This window comes from Crotalus tigris, unplaced genomic scaffold (assembly GCF_016545835.1).
Source record: "Crotalus tigris isolate CLP2741 ecotype Arizona unplaced genomic scaffold, ASM1654583v1 scf7180000019078.1875890, whole genome shotgun sequence".
In the NCBI taxonomy this organism is placed as follows: Eukaryota; Metazoa; Chordata; class Lepidosauria; order Squamata; family Viperidae; genus Crotalus; species Crotalus tigris.
The window spans coordinates 1,062,225-1,089,273 of record NW_024097364.1 but is presented as its reverse complement, the minus strand read 5'-3'; the positions used below and the strand labels follow the sequence as shown (position 1 = coordinate 1,089,273).

Genomic DNA, 27,049 nt, shown 5'->3' with positions numbered 1-27,049 from the left:
TTTATTGAACCTCCTTAAAAGTCATTTTATTCAGCAATTGTCAAATGCAATAATTCAGCGGCATTGGTCTCTGTTTTTATTTTATTGTGGATGTTTCTTTTGCTTCGGGCTGCCCAAACTACACTATAAGACTCAATTGTTGGCAGGATCTGGAACTAGGACTAGAAGGGCCACTGCCAAAAGAGTGAGGAAAGCGCAGGGTGAAGATCCCTGGCACCAACCTACCTAGACAAGAGGTTAGATCAGTGGAGTTTGAGTATCTGAGCAGCATTAAGTCTTGATATATACCCGATGAAATATTCAATCTGTCTGCCAGTGATTCAAAAGAATTATGAGCAGAAGTAGGGGACTAATAATCTCCATCTGAGGTGAGGGGCAAGTGGAGATTGAAGCCCCAACTTCTCAGGTATCAATAAGAAAGTCCCTCAAGGCCCTGAGGATTTGTACCAATGGTAACATAAGTATAGGAGATAACCAGGCTGTGCCCGAGGAGTGGGGGCAATCAAATGCATCATCAGTCTCAAGTCCCTTCGCGCCCACAAGAGATCTAAGACCAGTCTACCTTGAATTCTGTTGATTCTTACATACCGCTAATTTGCTTTGACCATTATTAGTTCAAATTCTCATAGGGAGCTTTAGCTTGCAATAAACCTATACATTTGTTTGAATTGCCTGATTTTCTATACTTGACAGTAGGAAGGGTGTGAAATCTGTACACAAATTGGATTGGTTGCTAGGTGAAGCTCAGCTGGTACTCCAATAATACTTCAATCAGTCTTAGACTGATAGTGACATGGATGGCAATATGACAGAAAGCATCATATACACATAATCCTCGCTTCATGACCACTGCTTAGCAACCGTTCAAAGTTACGATGGACCTCCCCAGAGCTACATGTGACCAAGTTCCAGAGTTCCAACAGCCACACCCCCTCCTGCACAGTCACATGGTCACATTTTGGGTGCTTGGCAACTGGTTTGTATTTATAGCCATTTGCAACACACTGCACTCACAAGACCTCAGTTTTCAATGTTTCTGGCCAGTTTCCAGCATTTACTTCCAGTTTCTGGCAAAAATGCTGGCTGAAGAAAATAGGTTGACTTAACAACTTTGGCACTCACTTAATAACTATTACAGGCTTGTAAAAACGGGCAGAGTCATGTGGTGACCCATATCTCCTACACCCACATTAATGACCACCAGGATTTACAATTATAATTCTGGGCTCAATTATGATCATAAATCAGGGACTATCTGAAGACCACTTCAGCAAAGAGACACTTCCGATTTGTTAGGAGTGTCAAACCTGGCCAGTTTCCTCAACCTGCAAGCCAGGTAACTGCACTGGTGATGTCTTTAGTCTCCAGATACTGATGATTAATGCCAGATCTGTCTGTAACAAATGGAACTATTTCAGAGAGCATTCTCTTAAGTTCATGCTCTACACCATCTGTTATTCTATTTTAATACAGCTAAATTGTATACTTGTTTTAAGGGTGTTATGACTATTATTTAATCAATTATTTTAACCACAGGGTAAATGTTTTATACATTCATCTAAATGATGTTGTATAGGCCACCAAGAATTGTTATGTCGCCATGGGATATAAATGCAATCAATCACTTTTAACGTAAATCATTGCATCACGCTACACATCTACAAGAAATATAGTTTAACTGTCAGATTTTGGATGAGTTGGGTGATAATGTAATTAGTATCCACTAAATGAGACAGAAGGAGCTTCAATCTTCTTCCTAATATACTTTGAAGTATTCCCAGAAAACTACAGAAACTTTACCTCCATTTCACAGTCCATCATTTCTCATCAGTCAGAACTAATAATCACAAATCAGAAACTGGGTAAATCCATCCAAATTTTTGTTCCTATAATAAGGGTATGTGATTTTTTTCCCGGGGAAAGCAACTAAAAATAGCTTTTCAGTGGTATGTCAGGAGCCACATTCCCAAAAATAGTGGGCAAAAGACGAGGCAGAACAAAAACTAAATTTGAAGAGAAACCCATAAAGAAATATGATGCAACAAAACCCTCATGTTCGTGTTAACAAGAATGAATATTGAAAAAGAAATGCTGATAACAGAAGTAATGTAGAACAGCAGTAACTAATAATTATTGATAGTTTTATTTTGCTTGACTGGGCAAAGCAATAATCAGATTTCCCAAAGAAATGAGTTTGTACATATCCTCCACATTCTGTGAGAAAAATGCCCTATCAAACAATATCCGACAAGATATCCAGATTACAACTATCCCAACATTCTCTCTGTTGGTAACTCTGAACTGTGCAGTAAAATCCAAGAGCTTTTCAATTAGCAAATTATAATTAACTGGATTAACTAAACCGACTACATAGCTTTTATTTGGAGTTCAGTATGTGCAGTTGTTATCACCTCTTAGTTTTCTTGGGACACTGCAACCATTGTAAATAAATGAAATAGATGTTGGTTGCGAAGCATCTGAATTTTGGTCACATGACCATGAGGATGCTTTGATGGTTGTAAATGCAAGGACCAGTTATAAACCAATTTTTCCAGTGCCTTTGTAACTTCAGTCACTAAATGAATGGCTGCAAGTTGAGGACAATCTACCTATCCTGTCTAGCTAAAGTTCCTAGCAGTGTCCTATACCTGCAGTTCTCCATCATTGCGGAATGTCCTAAGGAAGTCCCGTAGGCTACTTTGCAAAGCTCCCTGAGGGGCTTCATCAAGGACTGAGGGTTTGTCCTTTCCCAAATCAAATTTCCATTCTTTTCCTGGATGCTGTAGCAACAGGCATGAAAGGAAGATCTGCTTCTTCCATCTCTGTAAGTAAATCCAATTCATACACGCAACGAATTATACTAGTTTTCTTTAAGAGCCTATTTGTACTTCCAGTGTTATTTAGAATAACAAATCAGCAGAGGTCATGAAGCCTGGTTCTATATTATGCCTGCTAAGGGGATGGCAGCATGATAGAGGTCTTCCCTAGAAACCATGACACCTTCTCAGTAATATGACTCTCTGGCTAACAGTGAACTCCCTGTGAGAGCATCTCATGGCCTGAATATCTTGGAGATGAAATGAAATCAGATAAAATAAAATCATCTACATGGAAAGGAAACAAGTATGTCCTCCTCCTCACTCACCTTCTCTTCCCGAGTGGTTCCTACACCTTCTCCAAGATTAGTGTCTCGAGGCTGTAGCTCCAAAACAGTACGGAAAAGCTTCTCTGATGTTTGGGTTAAGAAGCCAATTTCTGCATTGGGGTGGAGGCCATACAGATATGGAGATTCAGGAGGTAGGGCATCATCTATATACTAGGCAGGAAAATTATATATACACTCAGCAAGTGATAAGTATCACATAACCATTCATTCATTCATCCTATTTATATAGCTACCCATCTCATAGTCAAGTGACTCTGAGTGGCATATAATGCCCTCAGTCATCTGCAGTTTTACTGAACCTCTAAAAAGTTAAACTAACAATGCTGACTTTGTCAGCAGATCAGCCCCGGCTAAATTAAAATTAATTGTAATTAATCATTAGGCATTTTCAACTGAGATACATTTTTCAGCATATTTTGGCCAGCATCAATCTCAGCCCTAATTAGAACACAGTTTTGATGAAGGAGTGGCCAAGGTGACACTAAAGAGTCAAAAGTCTAATTTTTTTAAAAAATACAGATTATATTCTAAAATAATAACAGTGAGGATAAAGACTCCTACTAGGAAAATCCTACACGTGTCTACATATAGTATAGCACAAGTACATGACAGAGAAGCTAGCATCTTCCAGACATTTTGGCTCAACTCCCATTAATTCCAGCTAGCAGGGTCAATATCAAAGAGCTGTTGCCCAAAACATCTAGAGAAACCTGATAAATGGATTGCAACCTGAAAGTATTTCTGAGTTAACAGATTAAAAATTTTCACTAGGCCTCCTAAGGCTGGAGAAACAACAACACAATTGTTGTTGTTTTTTCTATCCTTGCAAGAACTGGACAAGGACATGACCAACTGTCATTTTACAGTCAAAAAGCATTATGATGAAAAAAAAACTGCCGATCCTGCCTAAAGCTCTGAATCCCTAAACTGTTTTCTTGTATCGCTATGAACTCCAACACAAATCAGGGCAGGTTGAATAAACGCAAGACTACCTGATGATAACCATTGTAGTCCATGTTTCCTGGGAGGGGAAATCCAGACGCCAGTAAGAATTCTCCCTCCAGCATTTCAGGCTTGATAAATTCTTCTAAGTAGGACTTACAGAGACGCCTATCCCAATCATCTGTGATGTGACCCCCATACATGATCTCTCCAAAGAGGTACCGAAGGTCATCATAGGGAACCTAAATGCCAAAGGGAAAATTAGCTGAGACAGTTCCTTACAGACTAGCAGCAGGCAACTCTTTCAAAAGAGCCTTTGGAAATCTTAAAACAGAAGGGGGGGGGGATTTGTAGGAAATTGGATGTAATAGAGCAGTTATACAACTCCATGCAACACCAAAAATATTTCATTTAGAGAAGGCCCAGACTGTGGAACAGACTTTGTATGTGTGCATAGATGCAAGTGTGTGTGTAGAACTGAAAAAGAGTAGGAGTGTTGCTGAAAACAACTCTTTCCCCATTCCTTAAATAGAAACACATTTATCTAGATACTCAAACAAATATTTTCAAAGAAATATCCTAGCATGAGCACATCAGGCCGGTTATGAACATTCACAGAAATAGGATGATTAGATGAAAAGCATATTCTTTTCCGAAGTCACAAAAGGAAGAAGAGAAAGATAGCACATTGATAGAGAATGCTCCGCATCCCTCAAAAAAAAAAAAAAAAAAACCCTCTAGTGATCATCTGTTAGAAATTGCTGCATATGATTCTAGTTTACCTTAGAAGTAGTCTCCAAGTAATTGTATAGAACATTGACAGAAATTGTGAGGTCTCCAAAGTTAAATGGGTATGAACGATTCCAGCCTTGGGGGCCAAATTTGCGCCTTTCTGCTACCACAGCATGGAAATAACACAGGGCAAAAAGGATGCTCTTGAACTCATTCTCACGGGTACACATCTCCAGGGTGTCCTGCAGGAAAAGAGAAGTTGGTTTCCATAATAAACACCCTCTAGGTCAGGTGTGTTCAATCTGCAGCCCTAGAAACTAGCAGGAAGTTTGTTATTTATATGCATTAACTATATTATATATTTCATAAGGGGTCCAAGACAATTCCTCTGCACTCAACGCAACCCAGGTAAGCCAAAAAGTTGGACAACTATGATATAAGTCTTCGGGTTGGAGCCAAATGAAATGAAGAGAAATAATGAGACACTGACCCACACAAAGAATTTGGACAACGGTATCTGGGATTATGAAAATCTCCACTCATCCTCATTACTTGCATTGATCTGAGAAGTTGTGAGAAGGCCAATGTTGACTTCCAAACTTACTTAGTTTATTTTCTATTGATAATCCATTTTGGTAGCTTCCCTGCTAACGTTTTTTCACTACTTATTAATAAATAAATTACTTAAAGATTTTTTTCTGTACAAATAAAATATCACTTTATGGTTGCCATAATGCTTATATCTGATTTTTTTAAAACATCATCTAAAAACATGCTTTCTGAATATTTGTAGCTGATCAAATACTCTCTCTCATATGGCCTGATCTTTTACATTGCATAGGAATCTCTATTAGATGATGGCAGTTCTTATAATCTGCTTATAGCAAGGTTTGGAGACTAGATGGATAGTTGAAGGAATGATGTGACTGACAAATGTGGAAGAAAAAGGGCTTGTTCTGTTTCAATTGTTTAGACAACTTTCTGATCTAAATAAAGTCATGGGGAAAGAATCTCCATGGCCTGGAATTGGAATCAGTGAATGTTATCAGATGATCAATTTTATTCCCCCCTATCTCCCATAACAATGTTCAAGAGTATTCTTGATTGTTTGTGGCAGATTAACAGAAAAACAAAGAGCTGTTGCGTGGTTAGCCAACACTCAACATTGAGTGTAAGTTAGAAATAGTGCTTACAAGCCTTGGGAATAATTCTTTCCCACAAATGTGCTAGTCTCTTGGATGAAAAGTGAGACAAAGGCCTGAGTCATAACATTAGAACAAATATACCTTGTGCTTATTTATCCTCACACATTTCTCTGACTGCAAACTTGAAAGAACAACAGAGTGTTTATGCAACACAAAACATACCCTTTTTACTTAAAAGTAATATGGTAATAAACTCTTTGTTTATTTGTTTGTTTAAAACACTTAATATAGCCACCCATCAGATAACCAGATAACGTTTCAGCATCTCTATGTGAATTCAAGTTGTATTGCTTGAACTAGAAGCACAAAGCAGTTAATAAAAGTACAGAGGTATTGTCATAGCAGTTTTTTGGATGATGAAATGCTTTGTAAAAATAAATCAGCCATTTTGAGATACTATCAGATTTGTAGAAGCAAGTAAAGAAATATTCACTCCTCTTTCTGTGATGATGATGATGATGACGACGATGATGATGATGATGTTAGAAGGGAACTTGGAGGTCATCTAGTTCAACTCCCTGCTCAGGCAGGAAACCCTATACCATTTCAGACAAATGGCTGTCCAGTCTCTTCTTAAAAACTTCCAGTGTTGGAGCATTCACCGCTTCTGGAGGCAGGTTGTTCCACTGATTAATTGTTCTGTCAGGAAGCTTCTACTTAGTTCTAGGTTGCTTCTCTCCTTGATTAATTTCCATCCATTGCTTCTTGTCCTGCCTTCAGGTGCTTTGGAGAATAGCTTCACTCCCTTTTCTTTGTGGCAGCCCCTGAGATATTGGAACACTGCTATCATGTCACCCCTCGTCCTTCTCTTCATTAAACTAGACATACCCAATTGCAGCAACCGTTCTTTATATGTTTTAGCTTCCAGTCCCCTGATCATCTTTGTTGCTCTTCTCTGCATTCTTTCTAGAGTCTCAACTTCTTTTTTACATCGTGGTGACCAAAACTGGATGCAGTATTCCAAGTGTGGCCTTACCAAGGCATTGTAAAGTGGTATTAACACTTCACATGATCTTGATTCTATCCCTCTGTTAATGCAGCCTAGCACTGTGTTGGCTTTTTTGGCAGCTGCACCACACTCCTGGCTCATACTTAAGTGATTGTCCACTAGGACTCCGAGATCCCTCTCACAGTTACTACTATTGAGCAAGGTACCATCTATACTGTACCTGTGCATTTAGTTTTTCTTGCCTAAATGTAGAACCTTACTTTTTTCACCACTGAATTTCATTTTGTTAGAATGTATTTGTGGAATGTGTTTATTTGTTTAATATCGCACCTTTATTTTTTATAAATCTCAAGGTGGTAAATCTACCTAATACTCTTTTCTCCTCCCAGTTTATGATGAAGTATGAATGATAGAAGATGGGAACAAAAGAAACATGACAGCACTAATCTTCATTCAGCCATGCCAACTCAGGCATCCAGTGGTCTCCCCGAAGAGTACTGAGTAATGACAAGAGTTGTTAGAAAGCTAAGAAGCAGAGCACTCTCCCTCCAAAAGCAAGAATGCCAATATTTCAACCTACTAGATTGGGCTGGCTGAGAACCTTACATTTCAAAAATTCATTCCCGTCTTCAAAGCAAGCCTAGTCAAGAGGAAGAGGAAGTGCTTGGCTAGTTTAGACAAACAATATTGGAAGGGACTTTGAGATTACATGCACAATTCAATTCTTGAGATGAGGTTCCAGGTACCTCCTGCTCACCTCAAAGTGCTAATACCTTGACTTTCATTATAATAGGCCTGAATGGAGCTAACTTAGTCCAATTGCATATACTTTCCTGGCTTGGCTCTGAAAGAGAGGATCAAGAATCTCCTTGAGGTAGGAGGACAGGTAGAGAGATACCTGGTTGAAGTTGTCCAGAGCCTTGTGCAGATTGGCATGCATCCCGGTTGGAGGTTCATTTGTGATTTTGATGGAATTCTCAAGGATACCCTGTGGTATCAGATGGCTCTCAGAAGAAGCTGCCGGTTCTGCACTGATAAAGATCCGGAAATCAGGGTGACTACCTTCGCTGTGCTGCTCTAGTTTCTTCTCCAGAGAACTCAACCACTTGGCCACCAGGTGAATATTCTAGGAGAGAAAGACAAGGTTATTAATCCTTCTCTTAAATGTTCTAGGAAAGAATGACAAAGTTATTAGATCCTTCTCTTAAAGCAGCTACTGCATCAATATCTTCCAGGAGATAAGAAGCACTCTGATGCGCGCGCACGCATATACACACACACACACACACACACCAAGAAAAAACACCTTGCCTAATAGCTCTGAGCACTATAATTCAGTTCCCCAGGCATTAGCTGCACATAAACAATGTGGATTTTCTACACTTTGAAATGCAAATAATCGAGACAAATAACTAGCAATTAAGGAAACAGTTCTGAGTGTTTGTTTTCTTAGGGATGATGATGGTATTCTGTGTGTTAGAATAATGTACTGTTACTGAAATAACATTATTTCCTCCAGACAAAACAAATTTCCCATAAACAGCTGAAATAAAGTTGCTTGATTATTTTCAATGAAATAATCCATCCTTGAAATCTAAGCTAGTTACCGGAAAATCAGATTTCACATTCTGCTCAGCTGAGGTCTTCAAATATTTGCAATGGTGGCACTTTTGTTCAGAATTACTCATTTCAGTTTTCCACCATTCCAGCATAGATCGGGCTAAGAAACACTGACTGGCCCAAAATCACCCAGTGAGTTTTATATGGCAAGCTGAGACTGAATCTTCCCAGCAACTGCGATATCTACCCTACAACATATTGCCTGATAAGATGGAAGGACAGGAACTTATGATGTTATCTGAGAAAAGCTCAAACATGATACCAGCATGGACACTATAAAAGAAAGCATTGTTTTCCTGGTTCTTTGTATGATTAACTCCATTAAGGAAGGCAAAAGCAAAGATATATTTCTTTGGATAAAAAAAAATAGGAAATAAATCTAAATTAAAGAAACTTTTATCAAACCTTTCAACTTTGATCTATGAGTAATGAAAACACTAAAGGAAGGCTTAAATTATTCTATCAAGATCGAGAAATCCAGACCAGACATCTACCTCAAAGCCAGAAATACAGCTGCACAGAGCCAAGGAATAGGGATGTACGAAAGTAGGTGGTTTCTGAACATGTCCTGCTTGTTTCTAGTGCACAAAAAAATCTAATTTCCGACACAGCCCAGATTTCAATAAATAAGCAAAGCTCATAACAATGGCAGAATGCTGAAAAAATATGAAACTGAACACATCTTCAGCAAGGCATATTATTTATCACAATCCACAGATCAGAATGATAGCTTTAAGCTAGTAGAGAGCCATCAATTTAGATAATCAGGGTCTTTGTGTGAGGAAGAACTGCTGAAAAGCATGTGGAAATTCTTATCTTGGAAATGGGAAAGACTTTGAAAACCTTTCACTTCCAAAATAAAAAGTGGCTATTGTTTGTTGGCTTTCAGGTACAAATTAAAGCTTAGCTTCTGGGAATACATCTGAAAGGCTCAAGAATACAACACAGCACAATCCTTTTGCTAATAGAAGCTAATGTACCTTTTTTAAAAAAATGTTATGGCCTTTTGGGAATGAGTGCTATTTCAAAAGCCAACTGCATGCCAATCCCCAATAAGGCCAAGTGCAGGAAGTCAAAGGGAAGCCATTCTAGGACAAGGGGAAAAAAATGTATATATTTTCTCATTTGTTCGTACCAGAGAACAAATCAGTCCTTTTATAGAAATGAAATGTAACTATCTATGAGCAGAACTAAAATTATTGTGCTTTCTTCAGATGGGTCTGATTATCCTCCTTTTTAGCCATTGATCAAACTTCATCAGGACTTTGTATTGGTAATATTGGGAGTATTCACAAAATGAAAAAAGGATTGTTCTGAGAATAGAAAGAGGCACTCCATCCCAATAAAACAGCATCCCCACCCAGTCTAGTCTTCATGCTATAATTCTTGAAGACACAGACTCACTTTCTAATTTGAAAAGCAAGGAGAGGAGCAGGGCTTTTATTTCTACTGTCTTATCATCACAGAATAGGCCTGAACTAGGGGACATATCCAGACTTAGTCAAATTCAGTCTGTCTTTCAGTGAGGTTTCTGTCGCTTCAGCTCCTGAAGTCATCAGAGAACCAATGGCAAAGTAGGATTGCCCCAAAAACAGAGGCCATTCAGAAGCAACTTTGTCAAGGAACCAAGATGCTGTCTCATGTCAGCAGTGAATCAGGTCCTCAAGATTATCAGGAAACTCTCCAAGTGCATGTTGGAAACCAAATGAATCCATGAGGCAGCTAAGAGAGATTTTCTGAATGGACTTGGCCCTGTGGAGAAAATGGGCAACAATTGTATCTGGAACAAGGAGTGTTCTGCCACAACAAAGGGCAGATGGTAATACTTTCCAGATCGGGATAATAATAATAATAATAATCCCCCAGTGAGGCACTACCTTGACGTGGTTGTGGGGTTTGTGTACTCTGAGGAAGATGAGAGCTATGCCAGAGGTTCAACCATACTGGACAGGTCTCATCAGAGGAGTCAGACAAAGAGTGTCTCTCCCATAAAAAATATGGTGAGACGTAAATTTCAGAATGCCATACCAGCTCGGACGTCGCCCAGGTTAACAAGGTCCGCGCTAGATATCGGAGTTCCTGGATATCTGGTGAAAAATGGGTTACAGGACTCAGGACTGTTGGCTGAACAACCAGGGCCAGCAGCTCAGGACTACTGGAAGAAAAGGTGTTTACCCGTCGCAGATACACAGTGATGGAAAACAAAGAAATAATGATCTGTTACTACAGATCAAGTCCAACAAGAAGAGGATATCTAAAAGGAATGCACCAGTTCTGGAAAGAACAGCATCCAGAATCAGAAATAACAGAACAGAGACTAGCAGATCAACGCCGATTTATAACACGAAATAAAGTATTCACAGAAACAGAATTGGACGAACTGCAAAGGTTTACCCAGGGCAAAGAAATCAAAGCCTTACCAGAAGTAATTCAGAATGTAGAGGCAAACCAGGGGGAGTTGGCAGTGAAGGAATCTAGCAGAGATATACAACTGTTCTCATTTGGAAACCAGGCACCTCTACCTCAGGAAGAACAAAACCCTCTAACTAAAGAAATAAAAGAATTGAAACAAAGAATAACTGAGCATCTAGAACAGCACAAAAACAACAGAATAAGGCTACTGCATTGAAGCTTGTTCCAAAGAAACAGCTAGTACAAGCATTAAAAGATGCAAATACTGCAATATCAAGTATAAGCACCAATTCACTGCAAGAAACAAACCAACTAATGTACAGCACAGCTGCAGTTATAACAGAATACCTGGGATGCAAAATCAACAAAAAAGAAAAACAAACAAACAGTGCACCAGAAAAATGGAAGGTTAGACTAGAAAATAAGATCAGCAAGTTAAGATCACATGCAAGCAAGCTAGAACAGATGAAAGAAAAGAAGCTGAAGAACAAGAAGACCAAAGAATACCTAATCAAGAAATACCACTTAGAAACAAGGAAGATCAAGGAAGCACTGGAAATAATAAAGCAACAAATAACAGCTATAGCCAGGAAAATCAGTAGATATGAAGCTCGAATTGCAAACTATAGGCAGAACCTCCAATTTCAATCCAATCAGAAACGTTTCTACCAATCCATCAATGGAGAAACTGCAAGGAATCAGTCAGTACCTGACAAGGAAGAAACAGTGCAGTTCTGGAAGCAGATATGGGATAACCCAAAGAAATACAACAAGGATGCGGCTTGGTTAAAAGAGGTGGATGCAAATAAAACAGAAGTTGAAATGAAAGAACTAGTAATAACAACAAAAATGGTAGAAAAAAGAGCAAAGAAAATCAAAAATTGGTCAGCACCAGGTGAAGATGAACTGCATGGGTTTTGGTTGAAACATCTAACTGTTATACACCCACTCATTGCCAAGCAGTTCAACAATATACTACAAGGAGGAGAAATTGAAAAGTGGCTAACAACTGGGAAAACCTACCTAATAATGAAAAATCCAGCAAAAGGGGCAACACCAGGTAACTACAGGCCAATTACCTGCTTACCAACAACTTTCAAATTACTAACTGGTGTGGTAGCTGATGCAGTACAACAGCATCTAGTTGAAAACAATCTCTTTCCACCTGAGCAGAAAGGAAACCGCCCCAATAGCAGAGGAACAAAAGATCAACTCCTAATAGACAAAATGATCTTGGAAAACTGCAAGAGAAGGAAGACCAACCTGAATGTGGCATGGATTGACTACAAAAAGGCATTTGACTCTCTGCCACATGATTGGATAATAAAGTGCCTAGAAATAACAGGAGTCAGTAGAAACATCAGAAAATTTGTGCAAAGATCGATGGCACAATGGAAGACACAGTTGCAGATCAATGGTGAGAGCTGGGAGAGGTTAATATCAAGAGAGGAATATTTCAAGGAGATTCATTATCACCATTACTATTTGTTATTGCACTGTTTCCTCTGTCAACAATACTGAATAACTCAGGACATGGCTATCAAACATCAAAAACATCTGCCAGACTATCCCACCTCCTTTACATGGATGATCTGAAGCTGTATGGAAAAACATCATCTGAAATAGAATCGCTGCTCAACACTGTCCGTATATATAGCCAAGATATTGTAATGGAGTTTGGCTTGGACAAATGTGCCACACTTACTATCAAACAAGGAAAAATAGTGAAAACTGAAGGAATCAAGATGCCCCACGAAAATAACATTAAGAGTCTGGATGAGGAAGAGTACTACAAATACTTGGGTATCCTTCAAGCTGACAACATCAAGCACACTGAAGTCAAGAAAAAGATTAGAGGTGAATACATCAAGAGAGTGAAGAAGATCTTAAATCCAAACTCAATGGAGGAAATACCATAAAGGCAATCAACACCTGGGCAATCCCAGTCATTAGGTACACAGCTGGAATAGTGGACTGGACTCAAGCAGAACTAAAAGCAATGGATAGGCAGACCAGAAAAATAATGATAATGAATCATGCCCTTCATCCACGCAGTGACATTGATAGACTTTATCTACCAAGGCAAATAGGTGGGCGTGGAATGCTACAAGTACATCAGATGGTTGAAGAAGAAAAAATGGCTTTGGAAGAATATCTGAAGAACAATGATGAAGATGCACTGAAATTAGTATATCAGGAAGGCTTACTAACTACTGGAGAGACCAAACTGGCCTACAAGAAAGACCAAATAAAGAACAGAATAGAGGCATGGGAAGACAAAGCACTACATGGCCAATACATGAAAAAAATAGCTGGGAAAGCAGATAATAACAAGACCTGGCAATGGCTAAGAGCAGGAAAATTGAAGAAAGAGACCGAGGGACTAATTCTGGCTGCACAAGACCAAGCCTTAAGGACAAATGCATACAAAGTCAAAATTGAGAAGACAGCAACAGACAGTAAGTGCCGCCTATGCAAAGAAGCTGAAGAAACAGTGGACCACTTGGTAAGCTGTTGCAAGAAGATTGCACAAACTGATTACAAGCAGCGGCATGACAAAGTAGCAACAATGGTGCATTGGAAGATCTGCAAAAAATATCATTTGCCTGTAAGCAAAAACTGGTGGGATCATAAAATAGAGAAAGTCATAGAAAATGATAAAATTAAACTGCTCTGGGACTTCAGAATTCAAACAGACAAGCACCTGCAACATAACACCCCAGACTTAACAATTGTCGATAAGAAAGACAAAAAAGTCTGGATAGTGGACGTGGCAGTGCCTGGAGATAGCAGAATAGAAGAGAAAGAACTGGAGAAGATAACAAAATACAAAGACCTACAAATAGAAATAGAAAGACTGTGGCAAAAGCAAGCAAGGGTAGTACCAATAGTCATAGGCTCCTTGGGTGCAATCCCAAAACAACTGGAGCACCACTTGAACACCATTGGCATTGACAAATTCGCTATTAGTCAATTGCAAAAGGCGGCCTTATTAGGAACTGCTTCCATCCTGCGACGATACCTGTAATACCATCAAACATCCACATCTGCCTATCCCAGGTTCTGGGTAAGGACTCGATATGTAGACAAAATGCCAAATCCAGTCTGAACATCTGGCTGACTGTGCGATGATTGATGATGATTATAATAATAATAATAATAATAATAATAATAATAATAATAATAATAATAGTAATAAAGTTGGAAGGGACCTTGCAGATCATCAAGTCCAACCCCTGCTCAGGCAGGAAACCCTACACCCATTTCGGACAAATGGCTGTCCAGTCTTTTCTTAAAAACTTCCAGTGCAAAGGCCAGGTCTACATGTCCCTCAAGGTCATTCCCTCCATCCTCTGCACAGTAATACATGCCAGATCTGCCCATTCATCACCACCAAATTGTGGATGGATGTGATCTTGTTAAAAACAGACCTGGTCACCTGGCATTAACCAACTGGAGGCCACGTGGTTCAACAGTCCAGTCCCCAGGTCCCTTGGCAGAGGTAATCAAAGAAGAAACTACCAGTAACTTCTTTGCTACCTTGCTTCCCCTGAAATTAACTGATCATTTAATACTATGTATGTATATATGGGTTATACTATATATGGCTTGCAAATCAAATGACAAGAAATATATTCTCCAGCCAATATAGATAAAGAGGAACCAATATGTCATTCTGAAAGGAAGTCCTGAAGAAGAACACAAGCTGGAGTTTTGTGGGAAATAAGATTTCTACTGGGAAAAATAGATTTAAGGTTTATATATGCTGCATATTCAGTTATTGTAAATAAACTAAGTTATTACTGGTTTAACTAAAGTTCTGGGATATTTTATAAAGGACAAACCACAGGTTAAAGAAGAACGTAGTAAAATTAGAAACATGAACTTAATGTAGAATCCTAAATGCCTCAAAGGATTTAATGGCACAACTGAATCAAACATAACATTATGGTGATCAGCATAGTAAACTGACTTAGAAAAGGATCAGAATTTGGACCCGGAGTTTTACCAAGTGCTGCAGCACAAATGCACTGCCTGGATACAGAGACATTTTATTTGCTTGAATTGAAAGCAAGCACCCAAGATTGCGTGCACTGGATCAATTAATGATAAGCGGAACTGGAAGAACAGAATGTCCTTATGAGCAGCAACTGTGCACTCTGACAGTCAGCAAAATCTTTCTCATTTCACTTAATAGTTCAGAACAGCTCCTAGAGTTCCAAATTGCAAGAATAAGACAGAAAAGAGAGTGTGGGCACAAGCTAAAAAGTGCAAACAGTCCTCAGATTTCTGAGGGGAAAAAAACCTGACAGAACACAACAGGCACTTGTGTACAGCATGATTAAGACAGCATAATTTAGGAATTTAGGCTTTTTACTGTGTGTCCCAGGCAATCTTGGGAACACAGCTTTCATCATAATGAACTAGGCATGGCGGCTGTTTTTCTTCTGTTGCATTACATTTCTGGAAAATTATTTGGTTCAGCTGCCTGGATAACATGTGACTGATTAAAATTGTCCAGATGCCAAGTTTTGTGTATCCCAAGACAGTTCCTGGAGCTTATTGGTGTTCAAAAAAGCAACAGACACATACCCATACACCACTGAGTTATTTCTCACCAATCTGCTAAAGCCACTTTATTGTTGCACTTCAAAATGATGCAAAACCCACCCATTCATGTTGCTGAACCTGGTGGAATTTCTTTTGTTTATAACAAACTCTCTTTACTGAATTATTTGCAGAAAGCACGGTAAAAAAGACAGTCAAAGGATGAATAATTCAGAAGTCAAAGAAAAGGTAGCCCTCGATGTACAATTGTGATTGAGCCCACAGTTACATGCCACTCAGTGTCATGAGTCATGTGACCACAGCTGATTTTTACAATCTTTTTTTTCCAGTGGATCATTAAGCAAACACACAGTTAAGCATAGTTTCACCATAGGCATTTTTTTTTTTTGCAAGAAACCAGAATTAAACAGAAGATTCTAGCAAAATGGCATAAATTGCAGCCACCTGATTACGGACATTGCAAACAGCTGTAAATGCAGGCCAGTTGCCAAATGCTCACAAAGATAAGGTAAGGTAAGGTAAGGTAAGGTAAGGTAAGGTAAGGTAAGATAAGATAAGATAAGATAAGATAAGATAAGATAAGATAACCTTTATTGTCATTTTTTTCTGTGGGCAATTATGTGAGCACAGAGCAGAGGCAGCTGTTGGAACTTTGATTTCAGATGTTAAGTAGCGTTTGAGGGACCCATTGTAAGTTCAAAGGGTCACTAAATGACTGGTTATATGTCTGATTATATGTTATATGTATCTATTGAAGATGTTTTATGGATAGTCTTTGACTTATGATTGGTTGCTTAATATCTGTTCAAAGTTATGATGAACTTTGTGATTTATGATCTGGTTCAGAAGTTTCAATGGTCAGGACACATGATTGCTTTTCTCATAGTCTGCCATCCCCTTCTCATTTGCCTTGAATTCATATGGAGTACTAACTTGGTAATGAGGAATTAGTCAATGAGTTAAATGGTTTTTGAAAATTTTAAAGTTAAATTTTATTAGTATGTATTTCCTAATTCCATGATTCCATGGTTCTTTTAAAAATGTTAAATTAAAAACAAAAGCTACTTTCTGCAAAGGTGTGATCATCAGCTACTCCTGGCTTTTGATATTGAAAATTCCATGTAATGTACATCCCTTTCCTTTTGAAGATTAACTTTGCTATGTGGGAGAATCTGAGCATATGCAAGCATGCTCCTGTTAGAAAGGCACCCAGTGAGTGGTACTGAAAGGAAAGCAGCTACTTGTCTAATTTACCAGGGAAATGTCCAGGGAAATGCACATACAATAGACATATGTGGGTACATGTTTTAAAACATTATTTGAAAGAAATTGGTGTTGCAATGGACTTCCATGATGGACACAGCTGTTAGAAAGGCACCCAGTGAGTAGTATTGAAAGGAAAGCAGCTACTTGTCTAATTTACCAGAGAAATGTCCAGGGAAATGCACATACAATAGACACATGTGGGTACATGTTTTAAAACATTATTTGAAAGAAATTGGTGTTGCAATGGACTTCCATGATAGACATAGCTTTGCTTTTTGTGGGACCCTTAGAGTAATCAGTAAAATGAAAATCATGGAGAACAATTTGCTGGCAAACAGATCAGTGCATCAAAATCCCTCTCTAGATAAAGGGGAGGAGCTGAGATCACCGCTAGTGCTCCATTCAGATGCCCCCCCACAATGAGACTGTAAAACAGCAGTCTCTGAATCAAGAGAGTCAGCTTTACTTAAGTTGTGCTTTGGAGCCTTTAAAGTGACACTGGGTTTGCCTTAATGCCCTTAATCACTTCAAGGAATGGCTTGTTAACTGGTTTTTTTTATTTGTTTCTTTGTTTTTTTGATATTAAGAATCTTCAAAAGAACAAGTACATTATACCAGATGATCCTCCTTCAATCCTTAGTGAAAGAAGCTTCATAAGAGCATTAAAAATATTCTGAAATAAGCAGCAAAAGGATGATTAGAATGTTGATTTTAGAAAGTTTTAAACAGTCTAAGGGACCAGATGGATTTGAAATAAGATTTGGAAATTAATTGTAAGAATCCTTCATGTAGATTGTTTAAAATTCTATTAAAAATATATTAAGATATTAAAAAAAAATCCTGTGGAAAAATATTGAGGATTAGACAAAAACGTGATAGGAGGGCTAGACACTAGCAGCAACCAGAAAGAACTAAAGATTATAATTTTAAAAGACATCCACTAATATAGAATGGAGAAAAGTATATTAACTTTGGAGGAATTCAAGGATATTTGGCAAGAGTACACTCAGAAATTTCCTTTAAGACTTTAAATCTTGGATAAGGATTTAAAAATAACAAGATATACACAGAATTATATGGGAAAAGAAAAAATGTTGTATTTTTAAAGAAAATGATAAGTTACTGTGTAAACTGGAAAGAAATATGAAACCGATTTATTTGATTAAGATTAAAATGCACATTTTGTTTCTGGTAACTCTTACTGGACTTTTGCTGATTAAGATTGAATGATGAGGTTTTCTAATTTGATTATAGATAAGGGGTGAGATATGGGAAGAAGAGATCTTTGGCTGAAATGTTAGAGAAAATGATAAGTTACTGAAAATGTTTATACTTATCCTGATACAGGATATGTAAAAAATATAGTTTACATATCTTTTATATTTTTTCTTTCTTTTCTCCCTTTTTTTCTTTACACTTTTTATATTTTTTCATTGTTTTTCTTGATTTGTACTAGTTCTTTATCTTGTTTTTAAACTTTAATAAAAATTATTATTAAAAAAGACATTGATGTTGCTAAGGTAACTCTTAGAAATAGTAGCATACAAACCAATAATTTATCTTATCACTGATCTTCTCCTACTCCATTCAGCAGAGATGCAATGAAAAAGTGTTACATCAGGATACTTTACATCTTCTATAGCTCAACCTTCCCCAATTGGTACCTCTCATGATTGTTTGACTTGCATCTGTAAGGGAATTCCATTTCCAAAATATCTGGGGAATATCACACTGAGAAAGCCTAGAGCAGACATTCTTGCCAGACCAGCTGATTGCATTGTGTATCATGATGTTAGCAAGATACCCAACACAGGCAACATAATTTATTAAAATGCTGCTTTTAAAAGCCACTCCTACCATAACTTTAAAATAAATTAGACCAATTCATAGTTTGTTATCAATAACTATCAATAATGATTATCTACCACATCAGAGGCAATATGCCTCACAATATTAGTTGTCAATTATTGGATCATGATCAGAATGACTCCTGCCATTACTGTGGACTTCCTGAAGACTTCTGATAAATCACCGCAACAAACAAGATGCCAGAATATATAAAATTTAATAATAATAATAATAATAATAATAATAATAATAATAATAATAATAATAATAAGGTAGACAAAATGCCAAATCCAGGCTGAACATCTGGCTGACTGTGCGATGAATGATAATAATAATAAAGTTGGAAGGGACCTTGGAGGTCATCGAGTCCAGCCCCTGCTCAGGCAGGAAAACCTATACCATTTCAGACAAATGGCTGTCCAGTCTCTTCTTAAAAACTTCCAGTGTTGGAGCATTCACCGCTTCTGGAGGCAGGTTGTTCCACTGATTAATTGTTCTGTCAGGAAGCTTCTACTTAGTTCTAGGTTGCTTCTCTCCTTGATTAATTTCCATCCATTGCTTCTTGTCCTGCCTTCAGGCGCTTTGGAAAATAGCTTGACTCCCTCTTCTTTGTGGCAGCTCCTGAGATATTGGAACACTGCTATCATGTCCCCCTTCGTCCTTCTCTTCATTAAACTAGACATACCCAATTCCAGCAACCGTTCCTTATATGTTTTAGCTTCCAGTCCCCTGATCATCTTTGTTGCTCTTCTCTGCATTCTTTCTAGAGTCTCAACTTCTTTTTTACATCGTGGTGACCAAAACTGGATGCAGTATTCCAAGTGTGGCCTTATCAAGGCATTATAAAGTAGTATTAATACTTCACGAGATCTTGATTCTATCCCTCTGTTAATGCAGCCCAGCACTGTGTTCGCTTTTTGGGCAGCTGCAGCACACTGCTGGCTCATATTTAAGTGATTGTCCACTAGGACTCCAAGATCCCTCTCACAGTTACTACTATTGAGCAAGGTACCCCCTATCCACCAGCTTTCTTCTGTTATGGGGGAGACTTTCCCTTCTTGGATCTAACTATGGCATAAATATGCCCTTCCTCTTGTATTAATGTGAGTTTGACTTCCATCTTTTCCCCAATATACACCTGAAGCAGCTTTAAGTTGTCCTTGGGTGTTTCAGGGTTAAAGTAATGTTTTACCTCTTCAGCAGGCAATAAGCCATTGGAATTTATTGTGGGTACAACCTCAGACACTTTTCTGACTATTCTTTCGGTGCCAGGGGATGTAATCAGCCTGACACCTCTGAGCAATAAATGTTATGCTAGTGTGGTTTATGGTGGGTGTTTTTCAGCCAAAGGAATGGCACATATACACTTACATCTTTAGGGGATGAGGTACCCCAAACCCATGAGCTTCCAGGCCTCTTTTTTTGCAGTCTCCCCCCCCCCCTCAGAATTCTCCAAAATACATTGGTGGGTTAAAAAAAATAAGTATGCTAAGCTTCCAAGCAGCTGCTGTAAGTAAAATTACCCCGTCTTCATTCAAGTAGGGGAAAATAGGTCAAAAAGATTCTCGTTAGCTCTCAGCTAATAAAATAATAATTTTAAAACTGCAGGTCCGACCAAAAATAATTGCATGTCCCTATCTTAGCTGTATATTTTTCTTTTTTAAAAAATATATATTTTATTGATTTTTAATATAAATACCTTAATATTTGGTAAACATTGTCTGGGCTTGTATTTGCAAAGTAATCGCTAACAATCAGCTGTATATTTTTCATTTTACTGATTATTCTAAGGGAATAGAATAGCACTAGAGCACTAGAAAATCCATGCTATAGCATCCCCAGTGGGCAGTTGCTCCCCTCCTATTCAAATAAACACTACATAAGTAAAAGCCCCAATAAAAGCCTCTATAAATGAAAATGGAAACTGTTTCCTAAGATGCCATATACCTGTTTCAGATATCAACTGAGACAGGAGCATTAACCCTTACTTTTCTGCGCATTTCAACAATTCCAAAATCTGCTCCTCAAAAAAGGGCCCCCAAATCCCTTGATACACCCTGGATGTGGGTTGTGCACATAAAAAAAAAAATAGCCTTGCCTCATGCTAGATTTGAAAGACGAGGAGTTTTCCAATGCAACAAATGGACTATCATTCCTAAGAGGTAAAAAAAAAAAAAAAAAAAAAAAACCAGAGTGCATTTTATTCTAGTGGCGGGCAAAATATATACTGTAGGGTACTCATGCCAGAAGGCATACGGTGAGGTTTATTTATGTTAGGATGATAGAGGTTTCTAGTGGCAAAAGAATACTAAGTTACCCTATTTTGTTTCTTAAAACCTCTCCAGGGCTGTAAAGTTATCCTTAGAAGGTGGTGCCTAAAGAAGAGTCAGAAGCACGGTGTACTATTTCTACCCTGATGGCTGGCAAAAGCAAAAGACATACAAAATGATCGTCTCTGCCTAATTGCCTTTTGTGTGCCCAATTTATACATAGTCTGGAAATTCTGGGATGCAAATTTGGTTGGCAAAGAATTCAAGGTTTAAAGTAATTGTTTTTTAAGTGGGGGAGGGGGTGGCTTCGTTGGTTCCTTACTCAAATAAGCCTTCCACTTCTTAATGCTTAACAAGTCAACCAATTATTTAAAATGCAACAGGGAAATTTCTGCCAGATCTTTTGATCAGTGGATTGCTATGGTTGAGCAGTTCCTTGTGATTTAATTTAGTACATGAACCAAATTCAGTACCACATTAATATATGAAAATGGGACAGCATATAGGAATTTTGTTAAGTCAATTGTGGAGGGAAGATGATGGCATTTTGATTAATAAGCAAAGACTATGGTTAAGAAAAGCTACTGTAGTGCCTAGATTCTTTCCCCCAAAATTCTGGTTTTCAGGCAAAGATGTAGTTCACAAATTAGGACAGGGAACAGGATTTAAAGAAAGAAAAGAAAATTTAGGACCACTGACAAATATGTCATCAGTTTCATCACAATACAAAACCTCAAATAGAAACAGCTTGCTATTTGTCTCCAGGCCCTTTGCATGAGGTGCTGAACAAAGTCACAGAAATACAGACCAACAAAACTATTATGGAATAATAATATGAATGAAAATCCAATCTTGTTACAAAATGTGAGGCTCTGCTTGTGCAGAAGTATAAGGCAATGTTTTCTTAAGCTGTTTCCCTCACTGGAAATTCTGGGAGTTATAATTCCTACACTTCCAGAAGACACAACCTTAAAGCTTTATATTGCCAAGTAACCTATCATCTACTATATTTTGGGTGGAAGTAATGGGATATATACTGTATATGCTGATTACTCAGACAATGCAGTTTGTTTCTCTTAAAAGATTAAAGGAAAAGACTTTCAAGTCAGGAAGGACATATTAAAACTATTCTCAAGATCATTCTGTAGGCCCAGTTTTGTCACAGAAAAGAGCACTGCACAAACTCAAATATGATTCTAAGCCTTAAATTAAGATTATCAACAGGATGCATTCTGGATGGTATGAAATAAATTAAGTTCCAGGCTCAGAAAGCTCCCTTTCCTGTCAAACTAAGGAGAGGCAAATAGAAAATCACTGTGCACATCAGCAAAGGGGAATGGCACTATAAACCTTTAGTCTCTACTAATGAGCCAGATAACGTCAGTGGGTGGGCTTTCAAGGAAAGGTTCCCTTCCCATTTCTGGCATTGCTTCTTCCAACCAGAAGTGCTTGGAAAAGGAAATTGTACTCAATATTATGTTGTGGTGGATACATACATCCTACGCTTCTTTTCTTACTAGAACTTACAAAAGAAATTTCAAGAGAGGAAAAACTTATGATGTGACTGAACTGGAAAAATATCTGTCCTTAAGCATTTTCCAGAAACAATATGGAGATGAACATCTGAGTGCTTCTAAGTGGCACATATTCGTTGTTCTTCTTGGCTTGATGTTTCCCAGGAAAACCCAAGAACTAAGGCAGTTTTACAAAAAGAAATAGCAGTCAACACTTTAAAATTCAAGAAGGTCCCAAGGGAAGAAAGAAAGTGATCATTTTGGAAGGCTTCACAGATCCTAGGATTGCATTTATCTTGTCTCCTATATTAAGATAATATTAAGTCAACCCAGAATAACTTTTTCAAATAAATCCACAATCCTAATCTTCAAGGTTTAAATCCACCATGAACTGCAGTAGAAGGGGCCTTTCCATCTCATTTACTATATCCCCTCAGTCCTCTGGGCTGGAAGAGAAACATACTCTGGAAAGGGAATCAAAAACAGCAAAGATTAGGTACCTCGGGATTGATGGATTTCCTTAAACTTGAGTGCCTGATTAATGAAAAAATGAAAATATGTACATAGTTGACATGGCTTTAATATTTCATGGAACTTATCAATCCACCCCCATTTAAATGAGCCATATTAGCATGATTAAATAAAAAGAGCCAACATATAAGCAATTGTGTGGCTCATTGCCATCCTCATTCTCAAAGCTGAAATACTCTCATCACAACCTCTTCCCTTCTCCCTTGGCTGAGACCTAGAGAACAAGTTCAGTCTCTAAAGACAGCTCAGCCCGGGTAAAGAATTCAACTTCCTGAGCATTTTTTTTTACATATTTTCTTTGAAGTTAATTTCTGTACCTTAAAATTATAAAAGTAAGTTGCAGTGAATCATGCCTTGTGATATGCCAAAACAATAAATGATGACAGGATCAGAGGGCAGAGCTTCAGGGTACACCTCACACAGCTCTCTCTCCCAAGCAGATGCCAGAAAAATGAAAAATATGCAGAACATGCACAGCTAAATTCAACTTTTCTTGATGAAGAATTGAAACTCATGTTGATATCTTTTCCTATACACACACACACACATACATTCACATGCACACACACAAACATATACATAATAAAAAATGGTATACTTAGTTATGTCAGTCATTAAAATGTGAATTTTACATTCAGCAATGAGGGTGGATAGGAATCCCACTTGTCATTTTGGAACATATAAACCTTCAAATCCTTCTCAAGGCCACAGCAGGAAAAGGAGAGTTCAACCAGTGGCTTTGTTTCCATGGACTATGTGACCCTTTCTGAAGAAGTTAGCCATTACACCAATTTGCAAACTAAATGTACTGATGTAAAAACTAAATGTACTGTAGCCATTCCCAAGACAGCACCATGCAGATGGCTTTTTTAGGCCACAGACTCCTTTATTCTTAGCCACCAACATAATGGTCACACAGGCTGGTATTTCTACAGAATTCTAGGCAGCAGAAGACTGGGAGATTTGCTCCTGTTTTCACCTGTCTGGATAACAGATGGCTTGAAGGCAGGCAAGAGACCTCTTCTCCCAAACCAAAAGAGAACACAGACCTGCAAGATAACCCAGTGTCCTTCTGCTGCTGCCAGGTCGAGGGCTTGTTCTGCTACTATCTCTTGGCCTTGCCCCAGTGAGACATTATGGAGATTCCGGTTGTTAAATGTGTAGCCAAGTTTCTTTCCTGAAAGGAGAAAGTGAGCATTTCAGTCCAGAGAAAACAATGCCAGCAACTCACAGTAGATTGGTAGCCACAGATTTAGCTTTGTACCGGATCTACTATCTTGATTAGCTTTGCAGCCTTAAATAGGCTGATTCTAACTGGGACTGCAATGCACAACAAATATGGCTGTGTGGGTGTTAATCCTCTCCCATTTCTCTTCCTATCTAAAGTCTCATCACTATGCCTCATCGCCAAATCTGCTGTTTAATTCCCCAAGTGCACTGCTGCAAATAGTACTTCATATCTTCATAGATTGTGATGGTGTTTGGGAACAATATTGCACCATACCCTAAGCTGATTATCTCCCATGATGCTGCTGGCTGTTTCTTAAGGCAACTTCAGTAATTCCAATCCAAATTGCTGTGAGCTGGCAATGGGGCCTGAATGGTTATCCCCTTGCTTCTTGCTCCTCCCATCCATGCAAAAAAAGGCAAGCCTCTTTAGATGACTCCCAGGTAGTCTTGTCTAACAGGGCCTGCCTTTAAGGACTGTTCCATCCTCACAAATCTCTTTGCCTTTCCTTTGTTTTCCCAGATACTTGCACATAGATGCCTTCCCACCCCAATTCCCACAGTATCTCCTTTCATATTGCACAGACTATTTATTTACTTTTTTTTCTCCGCTTACTGTGCACTTGTTGCTCTGATGCTACAGTAATTCAAGGAACAAGAAATGGGAAGCTCTTTTGCTCCTGAATTCCTTTGTAAGATAATGACAACTTTCCAGTAAGGAGATACTGTAGAAAAATGATGGGAGGGTTGGGAAGGGAAGGGATAAAAAAACCCACAGAGATCGTGTCCTTTTTTAAACAATATATGTAAGGTTATATATTTTTTAAAAAATAGTTGTTAATTGTGTGACCAGCCATTGGAGGGAAAAGGTATATCAAGCACCACAGCCAATTGGATCTGGGGTTGCTACCAAAATGCCACAGAGGCCATCCATCTGAAGGGTTTAAGAGAGCTTGGATCAGAACACAGAAGTTTTGGATCAAAACTGGAAGACACCGATACTGATACGTTTGCAGTGGGCTGGGATTGGAAACCAAGCAGAAAGTGTGGATCTGCCTTTTGTTCAATGCTCCAATGATGCTTCAACTGCTACGGGTCAAATGGAGAGCAACTTGAGTCCAAGTTTAGTGCAATATGAGCAAACTCTTAGGTGGAATGAAGAGGTACAAGAGAGTTTAGAACAACCCAAGATGTTTTTAGGTTTTTTGCTACTGACAATTCAGAATTGCTACAAAGGTAAGAAAAACAATGTTCTGTACAGGTGAGGAACTAACACCTTTCTGTGAGCAACTACTGCAGACATCTCTAATTATCTTTTCTCTATTTACACTAATGCTCTTAGGAGTTGCGGTGCAATCAGATGTGCATTAGATCCTTCTGATTAAAATAACAAAAAGCTCTTTACTGCAATTGGACAAACAAATCACACATCAAAACCAGATTTTGACATCTGGTTCTATATTGGTCCAAAGAGAAAATATGGGAATAAGCCATAGGATTCTTTCACACATCTGTAATATACAACTGCAAGGATTTATGATGCATCTGTATCCTGAGTGCTCTGATTCGCATATACTCCCATTTAAGACAGCATGCCAACATCAGTGGTTGACATAAAAACTGTGATTATTTTCAGATGTACAAGTTGTGAGTTCAACAAACAACAAAGGGAAGACTGTAACTCTTCTTGTGTGTTGCATATTAATGGATTATCATGACCCACAGGGTCTGCAAATAAAAATCCATTTGCCAATTCTGCACAATGGATGCTAACCTCAAAAGCTTCCTGATCTTTTTGATAATATGGCTTGCATACAAACACACTGCTTTTGCATTGAGTCAGAATCCAATAAGTTTCTCGGTGTCATGTCTTTCATAGGAATTGGGTAAACATATGATTGTGCATACTGGATCAAACTGAATTCCAGATGGGTATAGCCTATCTCAGCCTACATTTTGCAGCTCTTCAATTCATCCTTTTGCATATCCTTACATTCAGATCTCAACTCTTTCATCATAACCACATAGCAAACCTCATACTAGGAAATCTTGTCCATCCGTATCTCAGACTCTTAGGATCAGGAAAAGTTCGGGATTATTCATTCAGTCTTAGGAGTTCCCAACACAATTACTTTATGTAGATCTCTGTTATCAGTGGTCTTCTCAAAGCCAATCAAAACAGAGGCTGCATCAGGCATTTTGCTCTGCTAGACACAATTCAATAGTCAGATGTGAAAATAGGACTACTGTGCCAGGTGTTTGAGTGGAAGGGACAAAAAAATGTAGGTGTAAATAAATAAATTATAAGATGATGGGTTTTATGGCAGTGTGGCTAAATTGAAAAAAAAATGCCTCTCCCTAGAATCAAAGAAAGGGGATTTTATTTGTTTGTTTTTGATAAAGCAACTTCATATGCAGTAATGTCATTTGGCTTCTGATGTATTGTATTTACCATGTTTTTCTACATCTTTCAAGGGATCCACTCCAGGTGAGAGGATAAAGAACATAGGGGTCTCAGGTCCTGACTCTTCATACGATGTTGCAAAATCCAGAGATCGTCCCGCCACATATTTGCTCCCAAGCTTTTCTTCCACAAAATCCCTGTTGGAATAGAATGCTAAAGGATTATAAGTGGCAATTACAATGTGTTTACTAAATTAAGGAAACAATTTACTGTAAGATGTGAGAATTACTTATCCTAGACTGAAGACTCAATATCCCCACCTCCCAAATCCAATACCAGAAAAAAAAGTAAGATGTGGAAGAACTGTCAGCTTATTCACCTAATATGCCAGCTG

The 27,049-nt window shown here is 38.3% G+C and overlaps 1 protein-coding gene across 5 annotated transcripts in view; it reads right to left on the bottom strand.

Annotated features, from left to right (window-relative positions):
- DNAH9 (dynein axonemal heavy chain 9) overlaps positions 1-27,049 on the bottom strand; it is a 232,556-nt gene that overhangs the window by 11,353 nt on the left and 194,154 nt on the right. For all 5 annotated transcript variants that reach the window (XM_039359504.1, XM_039359501.1, XM_039359502.1 and 2 more), the window contains 6 exons: positions 26,704-26,852; positions 24,074-24,201; positions 7,893-8,120; positions 4,891-5,082; positions 4,159-4,350; positions 3,146-3,316 (listed from right to left, as the gene is read on the bottom strand). In XM_039359504.1, the coding sequence (XP_039215438.1) occupies positions 3,146-3,316; positions 4,159-4,350; positions 4,891-5,082; positions 7,893-8,120; positions 24,074-24,201; positions 26,704-26,852 (1,060 nt within the window). The remainder of the gene's footprint in view (positions 1-3,145; positions 3,317-4,158; positions 4,351-4,890; positions 5,083-7,892; positions 8,121-24,073; positions 24,202-26,703; positions 26,853-27,049) is intronic.